At 52.6% G+C, this 19305-nt stretch overlaps 9 protein-coding genes across 9 annotated transcripts; 4 read left to right on the top strand and 5 right to left on the bottom strand.

Annotated features, from left to right (window-relative positions):
- Positions 1-1258: 1258 nt before the first annotated feature.
- On the top strand, positions 1259-3592 carry COCVIDRAFT_33385 (hypothetical protein; the record flags this gene model as incomplete). Its single annotated transcript, XM_014706291.1, has 2 exons — positions 1259-2715; positions 2770-3592. The coding sequence occupies 2 exons, from the start codon at positions 1259-1261 to the stop codon at positions 3590-3592; spliced, it is 2280 nt and encodes a 759-aa protein (XP_014561777.1).
- Positions 3593-4435: 843 nt separating this feature from the next.
- COCVIDRAFT_85702 (hypothetical protein) lies at positions 4436-5685 on the top strand (the record flags this gene model as incomplete). The annotated part of the gene is made up of 4 exons (XM_014706292.1): positions 4436-4630; positions 4688-4737; positions 4807-4939; positions 5020-5685. The coding sequence occupies 4 exons, from the start codon at positions 4436-4438 to the stop codon at positions 5683-5685; spliced, it is 1044 nt and encodes a 347-aa protein (XP_014561778.1).
- A 287-nt stretch (positions 5686-5972) lies between these two features.
- On the bottom strand, positions 5973-7145 carry COCVIDRAFT_33409 (hypothetical protein; the record flags this gene model as incomplete). The annotated part of the gene is made up of 5 exons (XM_014706293.1): positions 5973-6474; positions 6579-6726; positions 6793-6924; positions 6975-6995; positions 7058-7145. The coding sequence occupies 5 exons, from the start codon at positions 7143-7145 to the stop codon at positions 5973-5975; spliced, it is 891 nt and encodes a 296-aa protein (XP_014561779.1).
- Positions 7146-7615: 470 nt separating this feature from the next.
- Positions 7616-8780, top strand: COCVIDRAFT_33388 (hypothetical protein; the record flags this gene model as incomplete). Its single annotated transcript, XM_014706294.1, has 5 exons — positions 7616-7799; positions 7852-7967; positions 8022-8501; positions 8555-8702; positions 8758-8780. The coding sequence occupies 5 exons, from the start codon at positions 7616-7618 to the stop codon at positions 8778-8780; spliced, it is 951 nt and encodes a 316-aa protein (XP_014561780.1).
- Positions 8781-9364: 584 nt separating this feature from the next.
- Positions 9365-10680, top strand: COCVIDRAFT_33389 (hypothetical protein; the record flags this gene model as incomplete). The annotated part of the gene is made up of 4 exons (XM_014706295.1): positions 9365-9461; positions 9497-9945; positions 10011-10057; positions 10665-10680. 4 exons carry the CDS (start codon positions 9365-9367, stop codon positions 10678-10680), a joined length of 609 nt encoding a protein of 202 aa, XP_014561781.1.
- Positions 10681-10736: 56 nt separating this feature from the next.
- Positions 10737-11512, bottom strand: COCVIDRAFT_85768 (hypothetical protein; the record flags this gene model as incomplete). The annotated part of the gene is made up of 2 exons (XM_014706296.1): positions 10737-11326; positions 11377-11512. Coding segments are annotated over 2 exons (726 nt in total), but the record flags the coding sequence as incomplete, so codon positions are not given.
- A 363-nt stretch (positions 11513-11875) lies between these two features.
- COCVIDRAFT_22371 (hypothetical protein) lies at positions 11876-13014 on the bottom strand (the record flags this gene model as incomplete). Its single annotated transcript, XM_014706199.1, has 3 exons — positions 11876-12376; positions 12432-12540; positions 12599-13014. 3 exons carry the CDS (start codon positions 13012-13014, stop codon positions 11876-11878), a joined length of 1026 nt encoding a protein of 341 aa, XP_014561685.1.
- A 690-nt stretch (positions 13015-13704) lies between these two features.
- Positions 13705-15648, bottom strand: COCVIDRAFT_86020 (hypothetical protein; the record flags this gene model as incomplete). Its single annotated transcript, XM_014706297.1, has 2 exons — positions 13705-13966; positions 14015-15648. The coding sequence occupies 2 exons, from the start codon at positions 15646-15648 to the stop codon at positions 13705-13707; spliced, it is 1896 nt and encodes a 631-aa protein (XP_014561783.1).
- Positions 15649-17209: 1561 nt separating this feature from the next.
- On the bottom strand, positions 17210-19033 carry COCVIDRAFT_86076 (hypothetical protein; the record flags this gene model as incomplete). The annotated part of the gene is made up of 6 exons (XM_014706298.1): positions 17210-17710; positions 17761-17998; positions 18048-18081; positions 18142-18324; positions 18381-18558; positions 18611-19033. 6 exons carry the CDS (start codon positions 19031-19033, stop codon positions 17210-17212), a joined length of 1557 nt encoding a protein of 518 aa, XP_014561784.1.
- Between the last annotated feature and the right edge of the window lie 272 nt (positions 19034-19305).

The following is a 19305-nucleotide window of genomic DNA, read 5'->3' on the forward strand; positions in this document are numbered from 1 at the left end:
TGCGGCTGCGTGATGCCCCCCCGGATTTCCAGGGCAAATCCGCTGGGCAAAATGTGGGCGCTGTGACCGAAGCTGCTCTGGAGGGCCGCCGTATGCATGGGCGCGGCATCGGCCGACGGTGCGCGCTGCAGGTGATGGCATCCATGATTTGTGTAGGGGAGTGCCTCCTAGGTTAGCCGCAGCAGTAGCAGCAACAGTGTGTATATATATGTATGCACACATGTCGGTACATGTGTACTTGGTATACACTCGCGTGTGTGATTGCGTATCTGGGCCATGTGGTTTTTTTTTGGGGGAGACCCAGCGTCTACGGCCATCATTACCATGTGTGTACGTATGTATCCATACATAAGACACATGTACGCATGTACATTTACGTATGCGTACTATTGCTGCTGCTGTCCCATGGAGCGCTCGTGAGCCTGAATGCCCGCGCGGACCACCTCCCTCGAGTGTGCCCTACATGTTCCTGTAGACAATTCCCCCCAAAGCAACTCCGTCCGAGAGACAATCCCACCAGTCACACTGCTGTTGCTGCAGCCCAGACACAGGATGCGTGCAACTACCAAGGCCGGCGCGCGAGGGGACAGATGTGTCGTTTCAGCGCACCAGATCGACGCTTCCACTATGTCACGTGTGCCGTCTAGCGGCAACCCCCCATGCATCGGGCAAGGTTCGACTCTCAGGCTTCACGTATCGCATCACTACGCTCTCTATTCTTCACAGCGCTGCAGTTGGACCCTCTCCTCGTCTGTCTGGTACAATTGCGACTGACAGCAAAATACTGCGCGCTCTTTGACATGCTCCGCTCCTGTAAGTACGCTGCTTTCCACCCGCTTCCACCAGCACCCACTGCAGCTCCAACCTCTTTGATTCCCCACCACCACAGAGCTGACTGCTCCAGAACAATAGCCTGCAGACATATCAATACACATAGCAGCGCCCCGGCCCTTTCACCGCCACAACCCCGAGCCTCGAGCGAACCCAAACCCGCGCTCACTGCCGACTCCCCGCTTTAGACCACCCTCACTTGCGAACCGCCGGCGCCTCCAGTACATGGTGCACAGCTCCCGCCTCTGCTAGCGCGTGCTCATGTCGAGGAGTCGTAAGGGCGCTCATGTTAGAACGAAGAAAATCGCGTGCCCGAATCCTACCGCCTGCCCGACGCCTTCATTAGCCATAGCGACCAGGGCCTTTCACTCCCGATACACACGGCCGCCTGCGGGCCCCTCGAAATCATCCGCCGGAACTCCCTTAGATGGCCGAGTACTCGGTCTACCCCAGGGGAACCGGCCAATCCTTTTTTCCACGACACAATCAGAACACACGAAACCTTCCCACTCGCGCGCGATCCCCCACAACTAGCGCCCGCATCCCTTTCAATAACCCCGATACCCCTTCGCCAGCTCGATCTCCTGGGCGCCAATCGTCTCCGCAGCAATTCGGTATGTTCAACCAGGGCCATGGGCACCAGGGCCACAACGTTATGATGAACGGGCGGACAGGGCAGCAAAACTATGCTGCCATGCAAATGGGCCTTGGCAAGCCCTTTCAGCACAATCAGCACCACCAGCATCAGCATCAACATCACCAGCAACATCAAGATCTTACTGGGAACAGCCATGTTGGACAATACAATCACCAGCACAACATCTCGAGCGGGGGCATGTCCAATGTTCAGCCCCACTTCACCCCCGGTCACCTCCACAATGGTACCCCGAACAGCGTTCACAGCGGTCTCAGCAAGCCACAAACTGAGCACTGGCAAGAGCAATTGAAGCTGCACCAAACAGCGCGTGAAATGACACAGGCCCACTCGCATGCCAGGATCCACCCGAGTGTCAGCAAGAGCGTCGTAGCTGGAACAACCAATGGGATGCAGAAAGAGGCGGATAAGGAGGAGCGCAATAGACCTGCTGCTCAGCGAGCAGAGGACGCAAAAGACCAGCATATATGGACCATCCTCGACTTTGGGGGCCAGAACCTCAAAGTTATCACCCCCGCGCTATTCGCCTACACCTTTCTGACCAAGCTCTACCTCAATTCGAACAAGCTTACTTATGTTCACCAAAAGATTGGACAATTACGGAACCTTACACACCTCGACCTGTCACTCAACAACCTGCAATACCTACCCCCAGAGATTGGCATGCTTGTAAATTTGAAGCAGCTGTTGCTATTCGACAACCACATCGAGAATTTGCCGTATGAATTGGGATCTTTGTATCAATTGGAGATGCTTGGTATTGAGGGCAACCCAATTCCGGATGATCTGAAGCAGATTATCATGGAGCAGGGTACCGGGGAACTCATCAAGCACTTCCGCGAAAATGCACCCGGACCAGAGGCACCACCCGAGCGAGACTGGATTGTCCTCGACGAGATCCAGGATACCTCTCAAGAAACTGTGAGTGCGCTGAGCTACAATATTCTGTGCGACAAGTACTGCACGCAATCACAATACGGTTACACGCCCAGTTCGGCGCTTGCATGGGAAAGCCGCAGGGAACTCATCTTGGCCGAACTGCGAGAGCGCGATGCGGACATTGTATGCTTGCAGGAGATTGACCAGGAGAGCTTCAATGAATTTTTCCGAGCAGCGCTTGCGCATAATGACTATAAGGGAGTCTTTTGGCCAAAGTCCAGAGCACGCACTATGGCCGAGAGGGAAGCTAAGCTTGTTGATGGCTGTGCCATCTTCTACAAGAATAGCAAGTAAGTGAACTGAGACGTGCATCTTTCTATTAGCAAAATCGCTGACTGGTATAGATACATCCTGCTTGACAAGCAACTGATCGATTTCGCCAACACGGCCATCAACAGACCAGACATGAAGGGTGAGCACGACATTTTCAACCGTGTCATGCCACGAGACGACATTGGAGTGCTCGCATTCCTCGAAAATCGTGCTACTGGTTCAAGATTCATTGTTGGAAATGTACACGTGTTCTGGAACCCTGCATTCCAAGACGTCAAGCTCGTGCAAGTTGCCATTTTGATGGAGGGAATCACCAAGTTCGCGACACAATGGACGAAGCACCCACCTTGCACAAACAAGGTGGTGTACCAGTTTACCAATGGTGACAATGACGAAGCGGAGCCAGATCCGACCCAAGAGCCAGGACCATCCAAGGTGTATACCGACCCCGCCGACATCCCAGTATTGCTGTGTGGTGACTTCAATTCACTGCCATCTTCTGGTGTCTACGACCTCATTACCAATGGCAACATTTCGAATGTGCACGCTGATTTGGGAAGCCGGAAGTATGGTAACTTCACACGAGACGGAATATCCCATCCCTTCAGCCTCAAGTCTAGCTACGCATCCATTGGCGAGCTGGCGTTTACAAACTATGTTCCACACTTCCAAGGAGTATTGGATTACATTTGGTACTCGACCAACACCCTGCAAGTGGTTGGCCTGCTTGGCGACATCGACAAGGGCTACCTTCAGCGGGTGCCAGGCTTCCCGAACTACCACTTTCCCAGTGACCACGTGGCTCTGTACGCACAATACATTGTCAAGAGCCGGAAAGAGGCAAAGAAGGTGTCTGAAGTTGACTTTGGGCCGAGTCGAGATCGGAGGAATTGACCGGTGTCGAGTCGGTCGGCCTCCGGGCATGTCAATAGGCTTGTGGTATAGCGTTCTCCATCGTTTCCAAGGCGTCATTTACTCGGTGTTCGGTTGCTATCGTCTGCCCATAGCACTTTGGGCTTTATGGTGACAATTCAGAGTTGGCAATTGCGGGGTGAGTGGCTCGATAGACGGTGGGCGATGTGGTCATCCTGCAGGGGCATGGGCAATGCCAGCGGTTAGTACACGAATCTCACATGAATGTTTGTTGTTCTATGTCTGGAACACGCTTTCTTTGGTAGCCTGACGACACAAGGACCACTACTCTCTTTTCGGTGTGCGAAGCGTCTGATTGGTTCTGCGATAGGTGTTTTTCTTTCTTTTTCGCGATATGGGTTCTGTTTGATCTATTTTCTGGGTTCCTCTTGCGTTCTTCTTTTCTGCATTGTATCAACTAGGTAGTCGTTCCCCAAAAAAAGGCCGAGTCGCTTGCTTCCGAGCTTGTCTGACTAAGGTTTATCTGTTCAAGACAAAGTTTGGTCATGTGACGAATGCAATGAATACGAGCAAAGTGAGATGGTACAATTGAGGGAATGCAGGCCGCTGTGGACGTGGGCCGATAGCCACCAATGGGTTCATGAGGTGGGATAAGGGGCAACAATTCGCTGGGTGGGGAGCAGGCTAGCTGGTGAGGGGGAGGTCTTAGACTCGCTTGACCGCCGCAATGATGGGACCCACTTGGACAGCATCAACGTGCACTCTTCGACTACTCCCCCAGAGCCGCGCAACACGTAACTCTTTTGCACACATTTTCTTTACACCCTTCTTGCATCCGCCTATCCTTCTCACATACACGATACCATGGCAGCTGCACCACCCGCCTCTGAGCTTAAGCTCGACCCCAAGTATGACGATTACGATTATCCCACTGTTTCTCCCACCGCTCAGAGTGGACATCCCGGTCATACCACGCCAGAGCAAGATGCAGCTCTGGTTGAGCTCAGGACTGCCTTGGAGCAGGCTGGCCACACCAAGAACCTCGATACTTTGACTCTGGTACGCCTATGAGTATCTATGAGAGCCGCTCGACCCCCTATGCTAAACATTTCGCAGCTGCGATTCCTCCGCGCACGAAAGTTTGATGTCGAACTCTCGAAAAAGATGTGAGTGTACACGGTTACTGCATACAGGAAAAGGAAAGGGCGCAGAACAGGCCTGCTAACAGGCTTCAGGTTCATTGACTGCGAGAAGTGGAGGAGCGAGTACGCTGGCGTGGGTGTCGAGGAGCTTGTCCGCACTTTTGACTACGCCGAACGGCCTCAGGTTTTCGAGTACTACCCCCAGTATTACCACAAGACCGACAAGGTACGTCTGAAATCTGCTACAAATAAATATGAACTCGTCGAAGCCACATGTCAACAAATAGACCGCTAACTGCTCTGTAGGACGGCCGCCCAGTGTACATTGAGCAGCTCGGCAAAGTCGACCTTGCCGCACTCAACAAGATTACGAGTGAAGAGCGTATGATCCAGAACCTCGTGTGCGAATACGAAAAGATGGCCGATCCGCGTCTGCCCGCTTGCTCGCGCAAGTCTGGTTATCTACTCGAGACATCGTGCACAATCATGGACCTGAAGGGCGTTGGTATCAGCAAGGCAACGTCTGTGTACGGCTACCTGGGCAAAGTCTCCACCATCAGCCAGAACTACTACCCCGAGCGTCTGGGAAAGATGTACATTATCAACGCGCCCTGGGGATTCTCGGGTGTGTTCAGCGTGGTCAAGAAGTTCCTCGACCCCGTCACAAGCGCCAAGATCCACGTATTGGGCAGCGGATACCAAAAGGAGTTGTTGGCTCAGGTGCCTGCGGAGAACCTGCCCAAGGAGTTTGGTGGAACTTGCCAGTGTGAGAAGGGTTGCTCATTGAGCGATGCGGGCCCTTGGTGGGACGCCCAATGGGCAAAGGAGCCCAAGTGGGCAAAGAAGAACGAGGGCGATGCGATCAACAACACTGCTATTCCTCCCCAGACAACTGAGGGCACCCCTGGTGCTGCACCTGCTGCGCCTGCCGGTACTGAGCCTGCCGGTGCGCCTGCGCCGGCCGCTGCTTAAAGTGGTTTGCATGGCGACCAATAAAGGAGCTGAAGGCTTTAGAGTATGTTAGTCGTTTGGTGTAGCAGTAGTAGCAGTAGCAGTCGTAGTCGTAGCAGCATGGCGGGTTTTAGTTGTGAAGCATACAAGTATAGAGTCAAGAAAGCTCAAATCAAGTTTTTAGAGCACGAAAAAGCGCATACTTTTGAATCCATGACCATTGGTGAAAGATTTCAATTCCAAGTGGACAACGCGCTCTATTGCCCACTGCCCATGCCAACTTTGCATGCTCCTGCGTTGATTTCGACTTATATGTACCTACCCTGAGGATCCAGTCTATCCATCAAGTCCATGGACTTTTCATACATGGTAAAGACGATACCGCCACTGAGAATCAATCTCCCCAGCCTAGGCAGCGCGCCCGACCAGAATGTAAGGAGACCCTCATCCCTAAAGATCTTGACCGCACAGTCAAAACTATTCTTATACGAGCTCCTCGCCTCTATCGACTGCATCCTCGTCTTGACCGTATCAATCGGCATAGTCGTGTAAACCGTAACGATGCCCGCCAGTCCTCCAAGCCCAAACGTGCTAATTGCACCGAGTTTCTCGCCAGGGGCAACGTATGACTGCGCCAGTTGCTTGAACGATGTGTAGCTTGAGAAGCGCACGGCTGAGTTGGCAGCTTGACGCGCGGTCGTGGGCACGAAACCCTGGAAGAAGCCTCGTATGCCTTTTTCTTGGGCAATGACCTTGGAGCCGTGCAGGAAGCCGCGCATGCGTGGGTTTGCGGATTTGCGATCGTCGATACTAGATGGAGAGAGAATTGGTCAGTTTGGGAGAGAGAGAGAGAGAGAGAGAGAGCGTGTGCGGGAGGTGGGGAGGGGGCATGTGGGTAAGGTGTGTATACGTACAGTTGTGTCTTTATACTTTCAAAGGGTGTGACTGCCAATAGCGATTCTGTGGCTCCGGCACCGAAACCCGCAATGACGGTTGCGGGACCAGAGACTTTGCCTTCAGCGTCGGCGAGGAGGTTCTTGTACATGTCGAATGCAACGAAGCCTGCATAACTTTTGTGTCAGCACGACGAGACCCGCGAGGTTTATGTGTGTATGTGTGGAAACGTACGTATGCCGGCCTTGAGCGAATTGCCAATAATCAGTGTTGTGCATCCTGCGTACCATTGCTTGCCAAATGGCGGCCATGGTAGCTTCTTCCCGTCTGGTAATCGTCGGTTGAGCTGCGATCGTGTCTTTGCGACTATGTTCCGGTCAGCGCGGTGGAGGTAAGGTGGGTTATATGGAGCGTACACTCTGCGGGATATGTAATTGCTAGAGTAAAGAGTCAGTACACTATCTTTTTCTATCCGTTGATCGGAATGGTGGATGTTTACAAATTTCAACGGCGCCGGCTGTTGCGCCTGCCAGGATGGAGCGCATAGCACTTGGCTTCTTCTTCTTCTCTGGTTGTGCAGTCGCCATGATGGCTGAACTGGGCTCCACAAGGGCACGTAGGGTTATGTGCTTTGGTGAAGTCGGACTTTTTTGCACTTGCAGACCGCGGCGTCGTTTGGTTAGTGACTCGAAATAGTGACGTGACGTAGTGTTGATATCGTGGCTGAACTTGCGATAATTTCTACACGGGTATTAGGTTCAATTGCAGTTTGCAAAGAAGATGCAAATGCCGCTTTGTGCGCCTAAACGCCCGCGATCTAGAGTACGTATTGCAGTCGAACTTGGTTGCATTATTATCCACGCCCGGAGGTAAGCAGTCGGCGCCGCAATTCGGCGCCAAGCCCATCCCACTTCACATCGACCTTGTGGTCCCCGCAAGCTCGGGCCATCGAAAAGTTACGTCTCCCGCCGCCTACGCATTTGTCGCTCTTCTTTCTTCACGAACCAATTGCTGCCATCGTGTCTTTGCAAAGACAACCACAAACTCTGCAAATACAATGCTTTCTCTACGAAACCTCGCCCGCAGCGTCCCGCGGTCCGCCGCTCGCTTCTCCACAAAAGCAGTGCGCCCGCAAACTGCTCTGCGCCAGACGGCTGCTTTCCAGCCAGCATGGACTGTCGCTGTGCCCAGGCTCACAGCCCCTTTCTCCATGTCTGCAGCAAGGAGAGACGATAGTGGTAGTATGTATTGCGCAAATTCAAAATAGAATACGTTGGCTAATATAAATAACAGTCAATGAGGAGCTGGTTGCGAAGCTCCACAGTGAAATCGCCATGGAGGAGAGCATGAAAGAGGATGAGGATCTCTCAGCAAACATCAAGGAATATCTTGAGAACAGCCCCTTTGAGGTTAGAATTTCCACATATTTGAATATGCATAGCCAAATACTCATATGGACATAGATTGAGGACCAGGATGGCAACCAAGAAGTCGTCTTGACCCGCACGTACAATGACGAAAAGATCCGCATCACCTTTACAACGGCCGACCTCAACACTAACCAGGCCGGCGATGAGTTTTCCGAGGACAGTGCCTTGTTCGATGATGCCGATATGGATGTGCAGTCTGGAGGCGCAAACACCAAGGGTGCCATCAACCAGGGCAAGACTCCAGATGGAAACATCCGTGTAGCGCCCGAGGACCGCGTTGCTCCTGCCGACCGCGAGGAGCTCGAGGATGACTACGAGAACGACGAGTCACAGCAGGGCTTCCCTGCCCATGCCAGCATCCGCATCGAGCGTCCCGGCAAGGGCGCTTTGGCTATCGAGGCTACTGCCCAGGATGGCGACTTCCTGATCGAGGATCTTTACTACTTCCCATCAGCTGATCTGGCTGACCCTGCCACCGCTGAGAAGGACTGGGCAAGGCGTGCGCTCTACACTGTATGTGGTTACGACTTGATATCTTGATGTGTCTCAGATCTAACTTGTCCCAGGGCCCTCCTTTCAACAACCTGGATGAGGACCTCCAGATTCTGCTTGAAAAGTACCTCGAGGAGCGTGGCATCAACACTCGTCTTGCACTCTTCATCCCCGACTACATTGACCACAAGGAGCAGAAGGAATACGTCAGGTGGCTGAACAGTAGGTCACCCCACCTAAATAATAAGAAAAACTTTGGCACTAACAAAATCATTAGACATCAAGAACTTTGTCGCATAAGTTCGCACCGGATTACTCCACAGCCATGTTAAAAGTACATTGGCACGACGAAACGACGCTTCGATGAGGGTAGACTGAGTCCCTTTTGTATAATCTAGGAACACATAGTGGGGTGTTTTTTGTAAGATAGTTGGTAAGATATCTCTTCTTTATGCCACTCGAGGTCACAGTTAAAGATGCCTTGTATTGGCCAAAATGAAACGAATAAAAGTGTTTGAAAGTTACTACTGTTATCATGTGAGATGATATTTGTAAAGACAAAGGCCGGCCTGCGGCGCAGTGCTTGCTACTTTATCAGTGCGTTGCGACAAAGACAATGCGTGCCAACCTCAAGGACTTACAAGACCATCCTTTTGTCAACGAATCCTCACGCAACAACAACCATTAACAATCAAAACAACGGAGGATTCTGTAGCGAGAGTCTATTTGTTCTCAAAAAGACTAACGTCCCGAAGTTTTTCTATTAGCGCGGTATTTTCGATTATTTTGACTTGGTGAAAAATTGGGAATCAGGTGGATCTGGGGCAAAGTAGAGAAGAGCTGGACGTTAGAATTTGTGATAGAGGAAGAGACAGCCACGCACTATGGTACCACGCAGCGTCCGATCCGAGGCAAATCAAGTCTCTTCACGGAATTCATCATCACTATATGATTGGAGAGACGTACAGACTGCACTCTCAAGTCAGGTCTCTCTCTCACACACACACGCTCGCCAGGCTCTTCTGCCAGCCAGTCAACACGTCAAAGCACCCGCAAGACCAGCAACACAACGCCATACGTGACCAAAGAAAACGCCCAAGAATACGCGCGCACAAGCACCATGCTCGTAGGCCCCAAACACACACCCTCCCACCTCCACACGCACCTCTTGACTCAACATTCTGCCTACTTCCGCGCCGCCCTGCTTGGCCCCTTTATCAAATCCAGCACAAGCAGCATCACCCTCTCCGACATATCACCCAGCCACTTGTCACTGCTAGTAACGCACCTCCACACCACGCACATACCGCACCCCCTTCAAAGACGGAAAAAACCCGCCTACTACACCCTGTTGCATACCTACGCGCTCGCCGACCGCCTCGGTCTCGAAGCCGCCCGCAACGCCATCAGCACGTTAGCCGACACCACAAACAGTGTGCCTACGCCATCGGCATACCTGGGTCCTGTACGACGAGATACGCGAGAGCGCGGCGGTGCGGCGGTTAGTTGTTGATCTTTTTTGTGTTTAAGAAGACGGATCGGCTGGTTGAGGGACATCCGGAGGAGTGGCATCCGCGGTTTATGCGGGAATTGGTGGTGGGGGGTTAAGAGGCCGGCGGAGTAGGTGGTGAGGAGGCATCGGTTGAGGGTTTGGTGTGCGGTGCAGTGGGCGCGTGTGAGGGTTGTAGGGGCGTGGTGGTGCCGGGGCAGGGGGCGGTGAGGTGTGAGGGGCGTGGAGGGGTGTTTTGTAATGCGTGTGTTGGGGAGGGGACGGCGGTGGCGGGGTGGGAGGAGGGGAGGAGGTGAGGAGGTGCAGGGGAGTTCGGCGAGGAGGGCGAGGAAAGAGGGTAAATGGGAGGCGTGTAAGCCGTGGAGGGGGGCAAGATGTTTGCTTTATCATGAACATGACGAGACGGAAAAGTGTGGAGATGTTTTGGGGTAGGAGTAATTTACAGGGCGTTTGTGTTGGAATAGTCGGAATGATACTATTAGAATGTCTCTTGAGTATCCATCGTCTTGTGATGTGTTCACAACCACCACATGCCTCTTTCCCTGCAAGGACAAAGATACAAAACTTTTTGATCTCCATTTGAGCATATGAACCAGCAGCGTGGGCTTGAGTACTTTTTGATAGCCGCGTGTCTAACGGACCATGCTGTAGCTGCCAGTCTGCAAATCCAACAGTGTAGTAGTCAAGTGAACGAACTTGTAGCTACCACACTGCACAATCATTTCTTCCCTTTTCTCACTACCTTCTTAACCTTCTGTGCAACTCCCCGAGTCGAAACTTTTGATTTTGTCGGTTTCGGAGCAGGCTCTTGCGGTTTGCTCGTCTTTGTAGTCTTCTTTTGACTTAGATTCTAAAACCTTCTCAGCAGTGCCACAACAAGTCACGCTATCTGCATGAGTACTTACCGGAAGGCATACATCCCACTCAGAGAGATCTGACGGACAGTCTGAAAGACCCGAGGACGAGGGCGAAGGATTCTGAACCTTTGATTTGACGTCTTTTGGAGGCGTTATGGGATTGGTGTGCTTGTTTCCAACTATAGCTGTGTCTAGTTTCTTAACCGTGGGACTAGTAGGCGGTGTGATGGTGTCTTGCAAGGCGTATTCCGTCTTTCCAACGAGATGCTTCTTATCGGCATGACCACGAGACGACTCATCGCATCGCGCCGTTGCTGTGCTTCCTTTGTTTCCAGCGTCTGGTGCCAACGCAAGAGTCTCCATGTCGGCACCAGCGCCACATTGCAGCACCTCATCTTCTTCATCATCGCTCAAAAACATAGGAGGCAGCGGTGTTGGAGCTCGAGCATCCGGGTCGTAGCAGTCAAAAGTACGATATACTGCCTGTCGTCAGTACCTTGTTATCCACACCCTGTTCCTTTGCTCTTACCTCCCATGTCGTCGGTGAAGCCGTCAAAATCCCACGTGTATGTTCCATCGTAAAACTTTCGCGAGCGCTCAGTAATGCTGTCGGCACTGGGTAGCATTGTAGACTTTGTGGTAGAGCTGGCTATGACGTTCTTGATCGTTTCTCAGAAGCAGCAGCAGAGTGTTTTGTCCCTGGGTTTTCAGAGTTGGAAGAGTACAATTGATAGTAGTTGGGAGGGTTTTGCAAATGGAACAAGAACAAAATAGTTAGAAATGAAAGTGAGAGTGATTCTATTGATAGTGACGCACTAGCGGCTTGAGGGTGAGAGAGACTACAAACGAGCTCTAGAAACGGAAGTCGCCTACATATCGAACCTTCCCTACCAACTTGTGGCGCTATTCGCCTATACCTAGGCGGGGTACCTCTGCCTAAAAGATAGTCCTGGATTTCGGTTCTTCTAACCTTGGGGTGGCATGAGAGGAAGTGCAATGCCCCCTCCGTAGCCTATGGTAGCAACGCGTTACTTGCAGTCACTTGCCCAACGTAATTCCACGCGAATTTGCTGTAACGCAGCTGATTCCAGACTAATATTGGAAGAGCGAGGAGCAAGATAGAAACTAGCGATTTCCAAACGCCTTCCACCTTGATAGTCACCCCCCTGAGTGGAGGAGACAGTGTTGCGAAACCAATTCTTCAATTCTTCAACCTCGCTCTCGCTAAGATTCTCGTCAACATGTGTAGTTACAAGGACCTGTAGATCATCTGGTCTGGACTCTGAACCTGCATTCCCACCTTTGGATTTCGAATTTCCAAACATAACTGGATCCTTTTCGTCATTCTTCTTGTCAAATGGAACATGCTTTAGCTGCAATTCCCTCCGATCCTGCTGCATCCTCACATAGACATCTGCCATTGTGAAAGGGGATGTAGAAAGCTTCTTTAGCGTTGTAATCAGAGCTTTCAGAAAAGGATGTGTCGGTTTCCTTGTAACCAGCGGATTCCATCGTAGCCGCCAGTGTTTCTATTCCCAATTCTTTAGTCCCATGACAGTAGCAACAGTCTAGGATTTGGATAACATCGCATGAAGCGTGAGAGAGGATGCTAGTTCCGAAATGCCAGTCTAGTGCTCGAGTACCAAGCGTCTTCGGATCCTTGCCGTTCACGCTTTCAGTGTCGATGAAGGGGCTGTTATGAATTGTTAGCAGTCCGCACGAAAAAAAGAGAGTGGTGGAAGTTAAGTTACCTAATCAAGAGTGTATGCTGCTTTACCTGACCATCTCTCATATCGACATGTCGCCTGCCATGGCCAGAAATCACGAAGATGTCGAGACAGTCGTCGGCGCACTGATTTTCCGGGTGCAGCTCGAAGAATGCGCGTATATTCTCAAAAATGAGCTTGCCTGTCTTTTCTGCTTCTAGCGAGACTCGTACAACCTTCTCAATACCGAGTACATCGCGGAACGTAGTCGCCAATTCATCCTCCACAATGCCACACTTGACGTCATCATCCTGAAAATGCACAAGTATCGCAGCAGTCTTATTATAGACCTTCGGCTTACGATTCGCCGACGCAATAGCTGCCTCAAGCTCTTTTCGAAGATCCTGAATTAACATCATTTTCGGAGCCGTATCGGAAGAAAAAGGAGCAGGATCGGACATCTTGACCAAAACAAAAAATGTATGTACGAACGGGAACAGGAAATGGCAACCTGAGTAGCCTATTTATATATCAATTATAACGTACTGCACAGTTTTCCGCCTATAAGATGTCTCCTTGACATTAGCAAATGGAACACTTACGGAATGTGCGGGCCAGGCACGGTACTGCAGTAACTCAAGCATGTGATTTCTGTTCTGTAGGTCATCGTCCTTGACTCAGTCAAAGACAATGGCTTTAGACTAGTGCAGAGCCGCTCTGTATGTAGATTACGTCATGGCGTTTAAGAATGGGAGAGATTAGGAAAGAGCTCTCTGAGAGTGGAAAAAGTCCACTCGTCACTTGTGTACAACAGCAAAGAAAAAGGACACACGTATTGAAAGTGATAATTTCTAGAATCTTTAAAGGCAGTAGTGAAAACAGTAACGCCGTGCCGATATATCTACGCATACAAAAAACCTCCGGACCTTCTTTTTTCCACGAGCCAGATGGCATGCCACAACCGCCCCACTGTTGGGTATCGTACAAGTAACTAATCAGATACAGAAGAAGGGGAAAATGAAAAAAAAAAACAGTAATTGATTGCAAGATCCCGGAGCCAACGCCGATAAGACCATCTACAACACATCTGAGATGCATCTCACACTAGTTGATGTAAATTGGAGGTCATTTATGCCGGAAACGTATTTTGGTTACGCCACACTAGTCTGGCCAGCCTGGTGGGAGGGGGTAGCGAGAGGTTGTTTAGTTGCAATTGTCTGCGCAAGAGACTCGCGGGCAGCCTTCTCCTGTTCCATAGCAGCCCGATCGGCCTTGGTAACGCGAGGTTTACGGACAGTGGAGCCACCGCGAGAGCCAGGGCCTCCGCCACGGCCACGGCCACGACCTGATGTCTCTCCTCGTACTGTGCCACCGCGTCCACGGCCTCGGCCGCGCCTGATGGTGCCATCAGCCCTGTGGATTGTTAGCCTAGAACAACCCAATGCAATGCCAAATACATACCTCTCTACAGGTTGCTTCTCCTCAGTAACGAGCGGACCGCTGTATACAAAGAAGCCGTCCTTTGCCATGAGGGCTTGCTGCTCCCAGGCCAACTCGGTGTCATCGATGAAGTCATCCTCCTTGTCGTAGTCTTCTTGCTTTCTCTTCCTTCGCTTCTTGCCTCCATTCTCCTTGGCCGATGTCTCATCATCCATGCCACCCATCTCAACATTGCTTTCATTCTCAGACAGATCGACAGAAAGGTCGTCGTTTGATCCCCCACCTGCGGCTCTTTCAAGAGCGGCGCCGGCAGCTGTGATTTGGCGTTGACGCTCTTTGCGGGCAGCAATGCGGGGATGAAGAGCCGCAAACCCGTATTTCTTCTCAACCTCTTGTGCGACATTGATGGTCACGTTGTCACGTCCCTTCAAATCGAAGTGGAGGTAAATGTTAGTACCCTGTGTCTCGGATGTGCCATTGGCGTTGGCCACTGGGCCAAATGGGGTTCCTGACAACAAGCCACTGCCTGTAGGTAATGGTGGTGGGGCCTCTTTCTGACGTGCGGCTTTGGTGGGTGGTGTTGGAGCATTTGACTGTGAAGGCGTGCCGGAGTTTGCAGAGTTTGACTTGGTCATGGGTACAGATACTGGCTTGCTGGGCTCACTGTCAATATCCATAGGAGTCGGTCCCGATGGTGCAATCAGATGTGTTTGAGCCTGGACTGGAAGCGGGGCCTGTTCTTGTTGTGGTTGCTGTTGTTGGGGTGGAGGTTGAGGTGGATATTCCTGGGTAGGAAGGACCGACCCGGGTCGGGTAGAGAAGGCAGCAGGCGAAACAGGCGCCGAGGTGACTGAGTTCTGCTGGGGTAGCTTCACGGGGTGAGAGTAGAAGGAATTGCTGGCAGATGGGGGATCGATCAGACTGGTAATGGAGGGAGAGGCACTCGCACGGTGATTGAGTCGTGGGGAGACTGGCGGAGGGGCACTTGCTACAGGCTGGGGTTTGGATTCGAAGATGCCACCTCGAATTGGATCATAGCGCTGGCCTGAGCTTGATGGGCGTGGTGCTGGGGGAGTGGCACTGATATGTGATAGGTTCGGATTGCTGTGAAGCGTGGGTTCGGCATTGCTCAGCACGCGAGGGGGTTGTGTGACAGCAGGTGGCTGTTCTGGTTGCAAGACAGGCGCGGGCTCACTGGGTCTACTCTGGGGCGTGGGCGACTGCTGAACAGGTGGTTTCTCTTCTACAACCGGTGCGGGTGCTGGAGCTGGCGGCGGCGGTGGTGGTGGTGGTGGTGGTTGAGGCTGTGGCTGCGACTGGGCCTCGAGGGAGGCCTTTGTCCGTCTCTTCCGTTGGATAGGTGCAGCATTTGGGTCTTTGGGCTCGCTCTTGCGTGGCTTCCTAGTCTTCTTCTCTGGCTCGGGGGCACTTTGGTCTTTTGCCTTTGGCTTGGGCCCCGGCTTCTTGCGTGGCTGGCCGCTGGCGGTTAAGCCTCGCGCATGTGTTGCCGGCGACGCGTTTGCAGGGGTGGGGGTGCTAGTCCCAACACCAACACCACCTGCAGATGCGCGAACCGTCGAGGTCGGCGTGCCCTGCTCGGGCGAGTGTGGGGGCGAGCTTAGACTGCCGGGCGAGGATGCATCGCCTACGTCCATGGCGCGGAACAGGGCGAGAGTGCAGCGCACAGAAGAAACACGAAGAAAAGGACGCTGGCCGTGCCTGTCGCTGGCTACACAAAATGCTGACAGGCGGCTATGCAGAGCAGAGGGGGTTGAGCGAGGCGAGGTGGAAGCGCGGGCGGGTGTGCAGAACTCAACACCAAAAATGGGCGAAAGGCTGGGTAAATGCAATAGCGGGCAAGAACACCAAAGTCGATGTTTAGCGGGACGGCGAGCCGGGGCCAGAGGCTAACTCGGGTAGATGGATGGACAGGAACACCAAGATGAGATTGCTAGCCAGAGATTGATGACGGCACCCTCAGCGCCGGCGGGAGAGATGGAAACGGTGGATGGCAGCAGCCGAAAACGGGGCTGGCGACGAAGACGGAGAGAAGGAGAGAGGGAGAAGGAGAGAGAGAGAAAGATGGAGGGAGCGGCAATGGAAGAAGAAGAGACAAAGGACAAAAGTCGTCGTCCTTGAGCTTGAAGGGGGGCTCAAGGGCCTCAAGTAGCCATGAGGGCCATTTGGGACAGCAGCGGGCCAAAGCTTGGGGTTACGACGAGCCCTAGAAGAGAAAAACAGTTTACGCCAGAGCAGTCGACGAACCCTGGCCTGGCTGGCCTACCTGCCTACCTGCCTGCCTACCCTACCCTACCCTATGCCCGCCGCTGCTGGCTGCTATCAAACATGGCACCACCACCATCTGCCGCGCCATGGACCGACGGGATGCACATGCCCACATAGCTACATAATCATCATAATAATACACATACCACCATCCTGCCACATGGACATCAAGTACAAGTACAAGGGCCCGTTTGTGGTTGTCCATGAGCAATATAAGCAAGAGTGGGAGTGCTTCCATCCCATGCTCTCCCACCCCACAGTCCCATCCCATGTCTGGATATCATCATGTGTGGGTGCATGCATGTCTGTGTGCCTGTGTGTTCCTCTGCCATGAATAACTGCGACGCCCGCTGAGGCGCATTAGCCGCGCATGCACTGCTGCTGCACGCCAGAGCACACTGCAGCGTTGGCCCGCATGCTCTGGCCATGCTGTCCTGGTCGTCATTGTCGTCGTCGCCCATATATCCATACCTGTTGGCTCTGTTGCCAGCCCACTACCTATACATGGTCGTTCCACGCTGCCTGTGCGTTTCGGCGTGGCCTGCATGCCTGATCGCGCCCGTGCGTTCCGATCGTCTACAGGGGTCTCTGATTCGCCACCGCTGCCGTGGCGTTACACATCCAGGAACGCTTCTTGCATGTCCACCCTCCTGTCATACATGCACATGCACACCCACACACCCACATGTACACACTCACACACTCACACATACACACCCGCGCGCAATTGCAAACAACACTGCTTTTGTACCCTGGATAACTGCTCGAGGTATATGCCCACACCCATCCGCCCCTGGGTAATGTGCTGCGTAAACTCATAGACCCCTCAAAACAAATCACTCACAAAAAAACAAACTCCAAAAACACCCTCTTGCAAAACGCCATCACACGATGCCAGTATAGCTACAGGTCTTCCTCCCCATCCCATCATCACGCCTTGCTCTTCTTCTTCTTCTTCTTTTCGCCATCCTCCTCCTCGCCATGTTTCCGCTTCTTGTCCTTCTTCGACTTCTTCTCCGAAACCTCCTCTTCGGCCTCCTTCTTGGCCTTCTTGGCCTTCTTGTCCTTCTTCTCCTTGCGCACCGCTTGCTCAGTGGCTGCCGCTGTTACCCCGTCGGCCATCTCCACATCCTCGGCTGCAGTTGCAGTGGGGTCCTCGATGACGCCAATGTCAGTCATGACAGAGTTCATGGCCGCCTGCATCACCGCTGCATTCTTCGCAGGCGGGGCGCCAGTCGCATAGAACTCAATTCGCTCATCCACTTGGCGCTTGAGTGCTTCACCAAACTTGGAAGTCGGCGTATCAGAAAAGTTGTCAATCCTCGACGCAATTGAGCACTTGTTGGCCAAGAAACGCGAGATTCTGCCCTTGGACTTTTGTCCTGTGCGTCCAATGAAGGAGCTGTGGTAGATCAATCCATACTTGGGAGTCTGCTCAACAGTTAGCGTCATCCGGCAGAGTGTCGAGCAAAGCCACATACGTTTCCCTTGGTCTTGAGCGCTCTGAACAGCGCCTTCTCCGCACCCAGAATCTGCACAGTACTGGCAGGGTACTTGGAGAGATTCGTCAAAGAACCAGCCTTGGAGATCAGCCTTGCGCCAACCGTGTCACCGATCAGAGCAGCCAGGTTGGGAGCGACCTGGTTCATGCGGCTTCCAAGGTAGTTGCTAAGCTGCTTGCGATACGCAGCCAACGAAGCGGTTCTCTTAGCGAATGCCCTGGTTGAATATTAGTAGGTGATTTGCATGGTGCACGAAGAACCCTTACATGACAATCTCCATATCAGCCTCGGAGAGATCCCCTAAAAACAGCGTCAGTGATCATGCTTCTTACACCTGCATCGCTGCTGGCTTAAACTCACGGCCCATGGATGTGCGCGCGGCATTAATTATGGCTTGCGCAACACCCTCATCGTCGTCCACAACTGCTGCAAGGTCGTGCAGGTCCTCATCGGACAATTTCGACTTGTCGCCAATCTTTAGAACAATCTTTGCGTACTGCTCGTTGCTGTTGACAATCTTCGCGAGCTCAGGGAAATGCCAGCCTGCCAATAGCGTCAGTACATGCCTGCTATCCGTGTCATACACAAGGCGTATTCACCATAGTTCTCGCGCAGGCGCATGCAGAAGGTGTTGAGGTCCTTGTCGATCTGGTCGAGCGTCGCAATCGCCTGGATAATGTGGTTGTCCTGCTTCTGGACGCTGAACTTGACCTTGGACCTGGAGTACGCATGTCCGAGACCCAGAATAGAGCGATCAATGTCACCAGGTTGCAGTTTCTTTGAAAAATCAGCATATGAAGCTTCAAGATGGCGCCAACATTATGCGTACCTTGATCAGCTTGCCGCTGTGCTGGCGAAGACCACGCAGGAGATCAGCCACTACTTCCGAAGTGTCGCTAGTCTCGCATGAGAGGTTGGGGAACGCGGCCTTGATGCTACCCGCCAGGTTCCTCTCGCTCACACCAAGAGTAATCGTCTTCTTCTTTCCGGCCTTGGGAAGGTTCGTTTCGAGAGTGGCCTTCAAGAAGTCAGACATGATGCCTTCCGAGACATCGTTGATCTCGGCTAGAGCATCTTGGGTGCCCTGGAACGGCGCAAGGCCGACAAGCTCAACAGTCTTTCCGAACTTGTCGAGGTCTTGAACTGCCTTCTGCACCTCTTGGAGGCGGTTGCCAATGGTGTCTGGCTGGATCGCAACCTTGAAGACGGCATAGCCGACGGGGCTTTCGTGGAGGAGGTAATCTACGCTCATCGTGCAATAAATGGAATGGCGCGCGGGACGAGCGATCAGCGGGCGCAACAAGCTGGGTCGTGTATTGGAATGCGCTGGCTATTCCGCTGTCGGGATGTAATCGCGGTCGAGAAAGTTGAAGCTCTGCGAAAAAGATTATTGCAGGGAAGGCCCGAGCTCTGGGTAATCTTGGCATTGCCGCCCGCTAAGAAATCTGAGGAGGGACGCGACAGGCAGTGCGGAAACAGCATTTTGCCCCGCCATATTGTCTTTTGCTTGATTGCTGCACTCTC

This window comes from Bipolaris victoriae, assembly GCF_000527765.1.
Source record: "Bipolaris victoriae FI3 unplaced genomic scaffold scaffold_4, whole genome shotgun sequence".
NCBI classification, from domain to species: domain Eukaryota; kingdom Fungi; phylum Ascomycota; class Dothideomycetes; order Pleosporales; family Pleosporaceae; genus Bipolaris; species Bipolaris victoriae.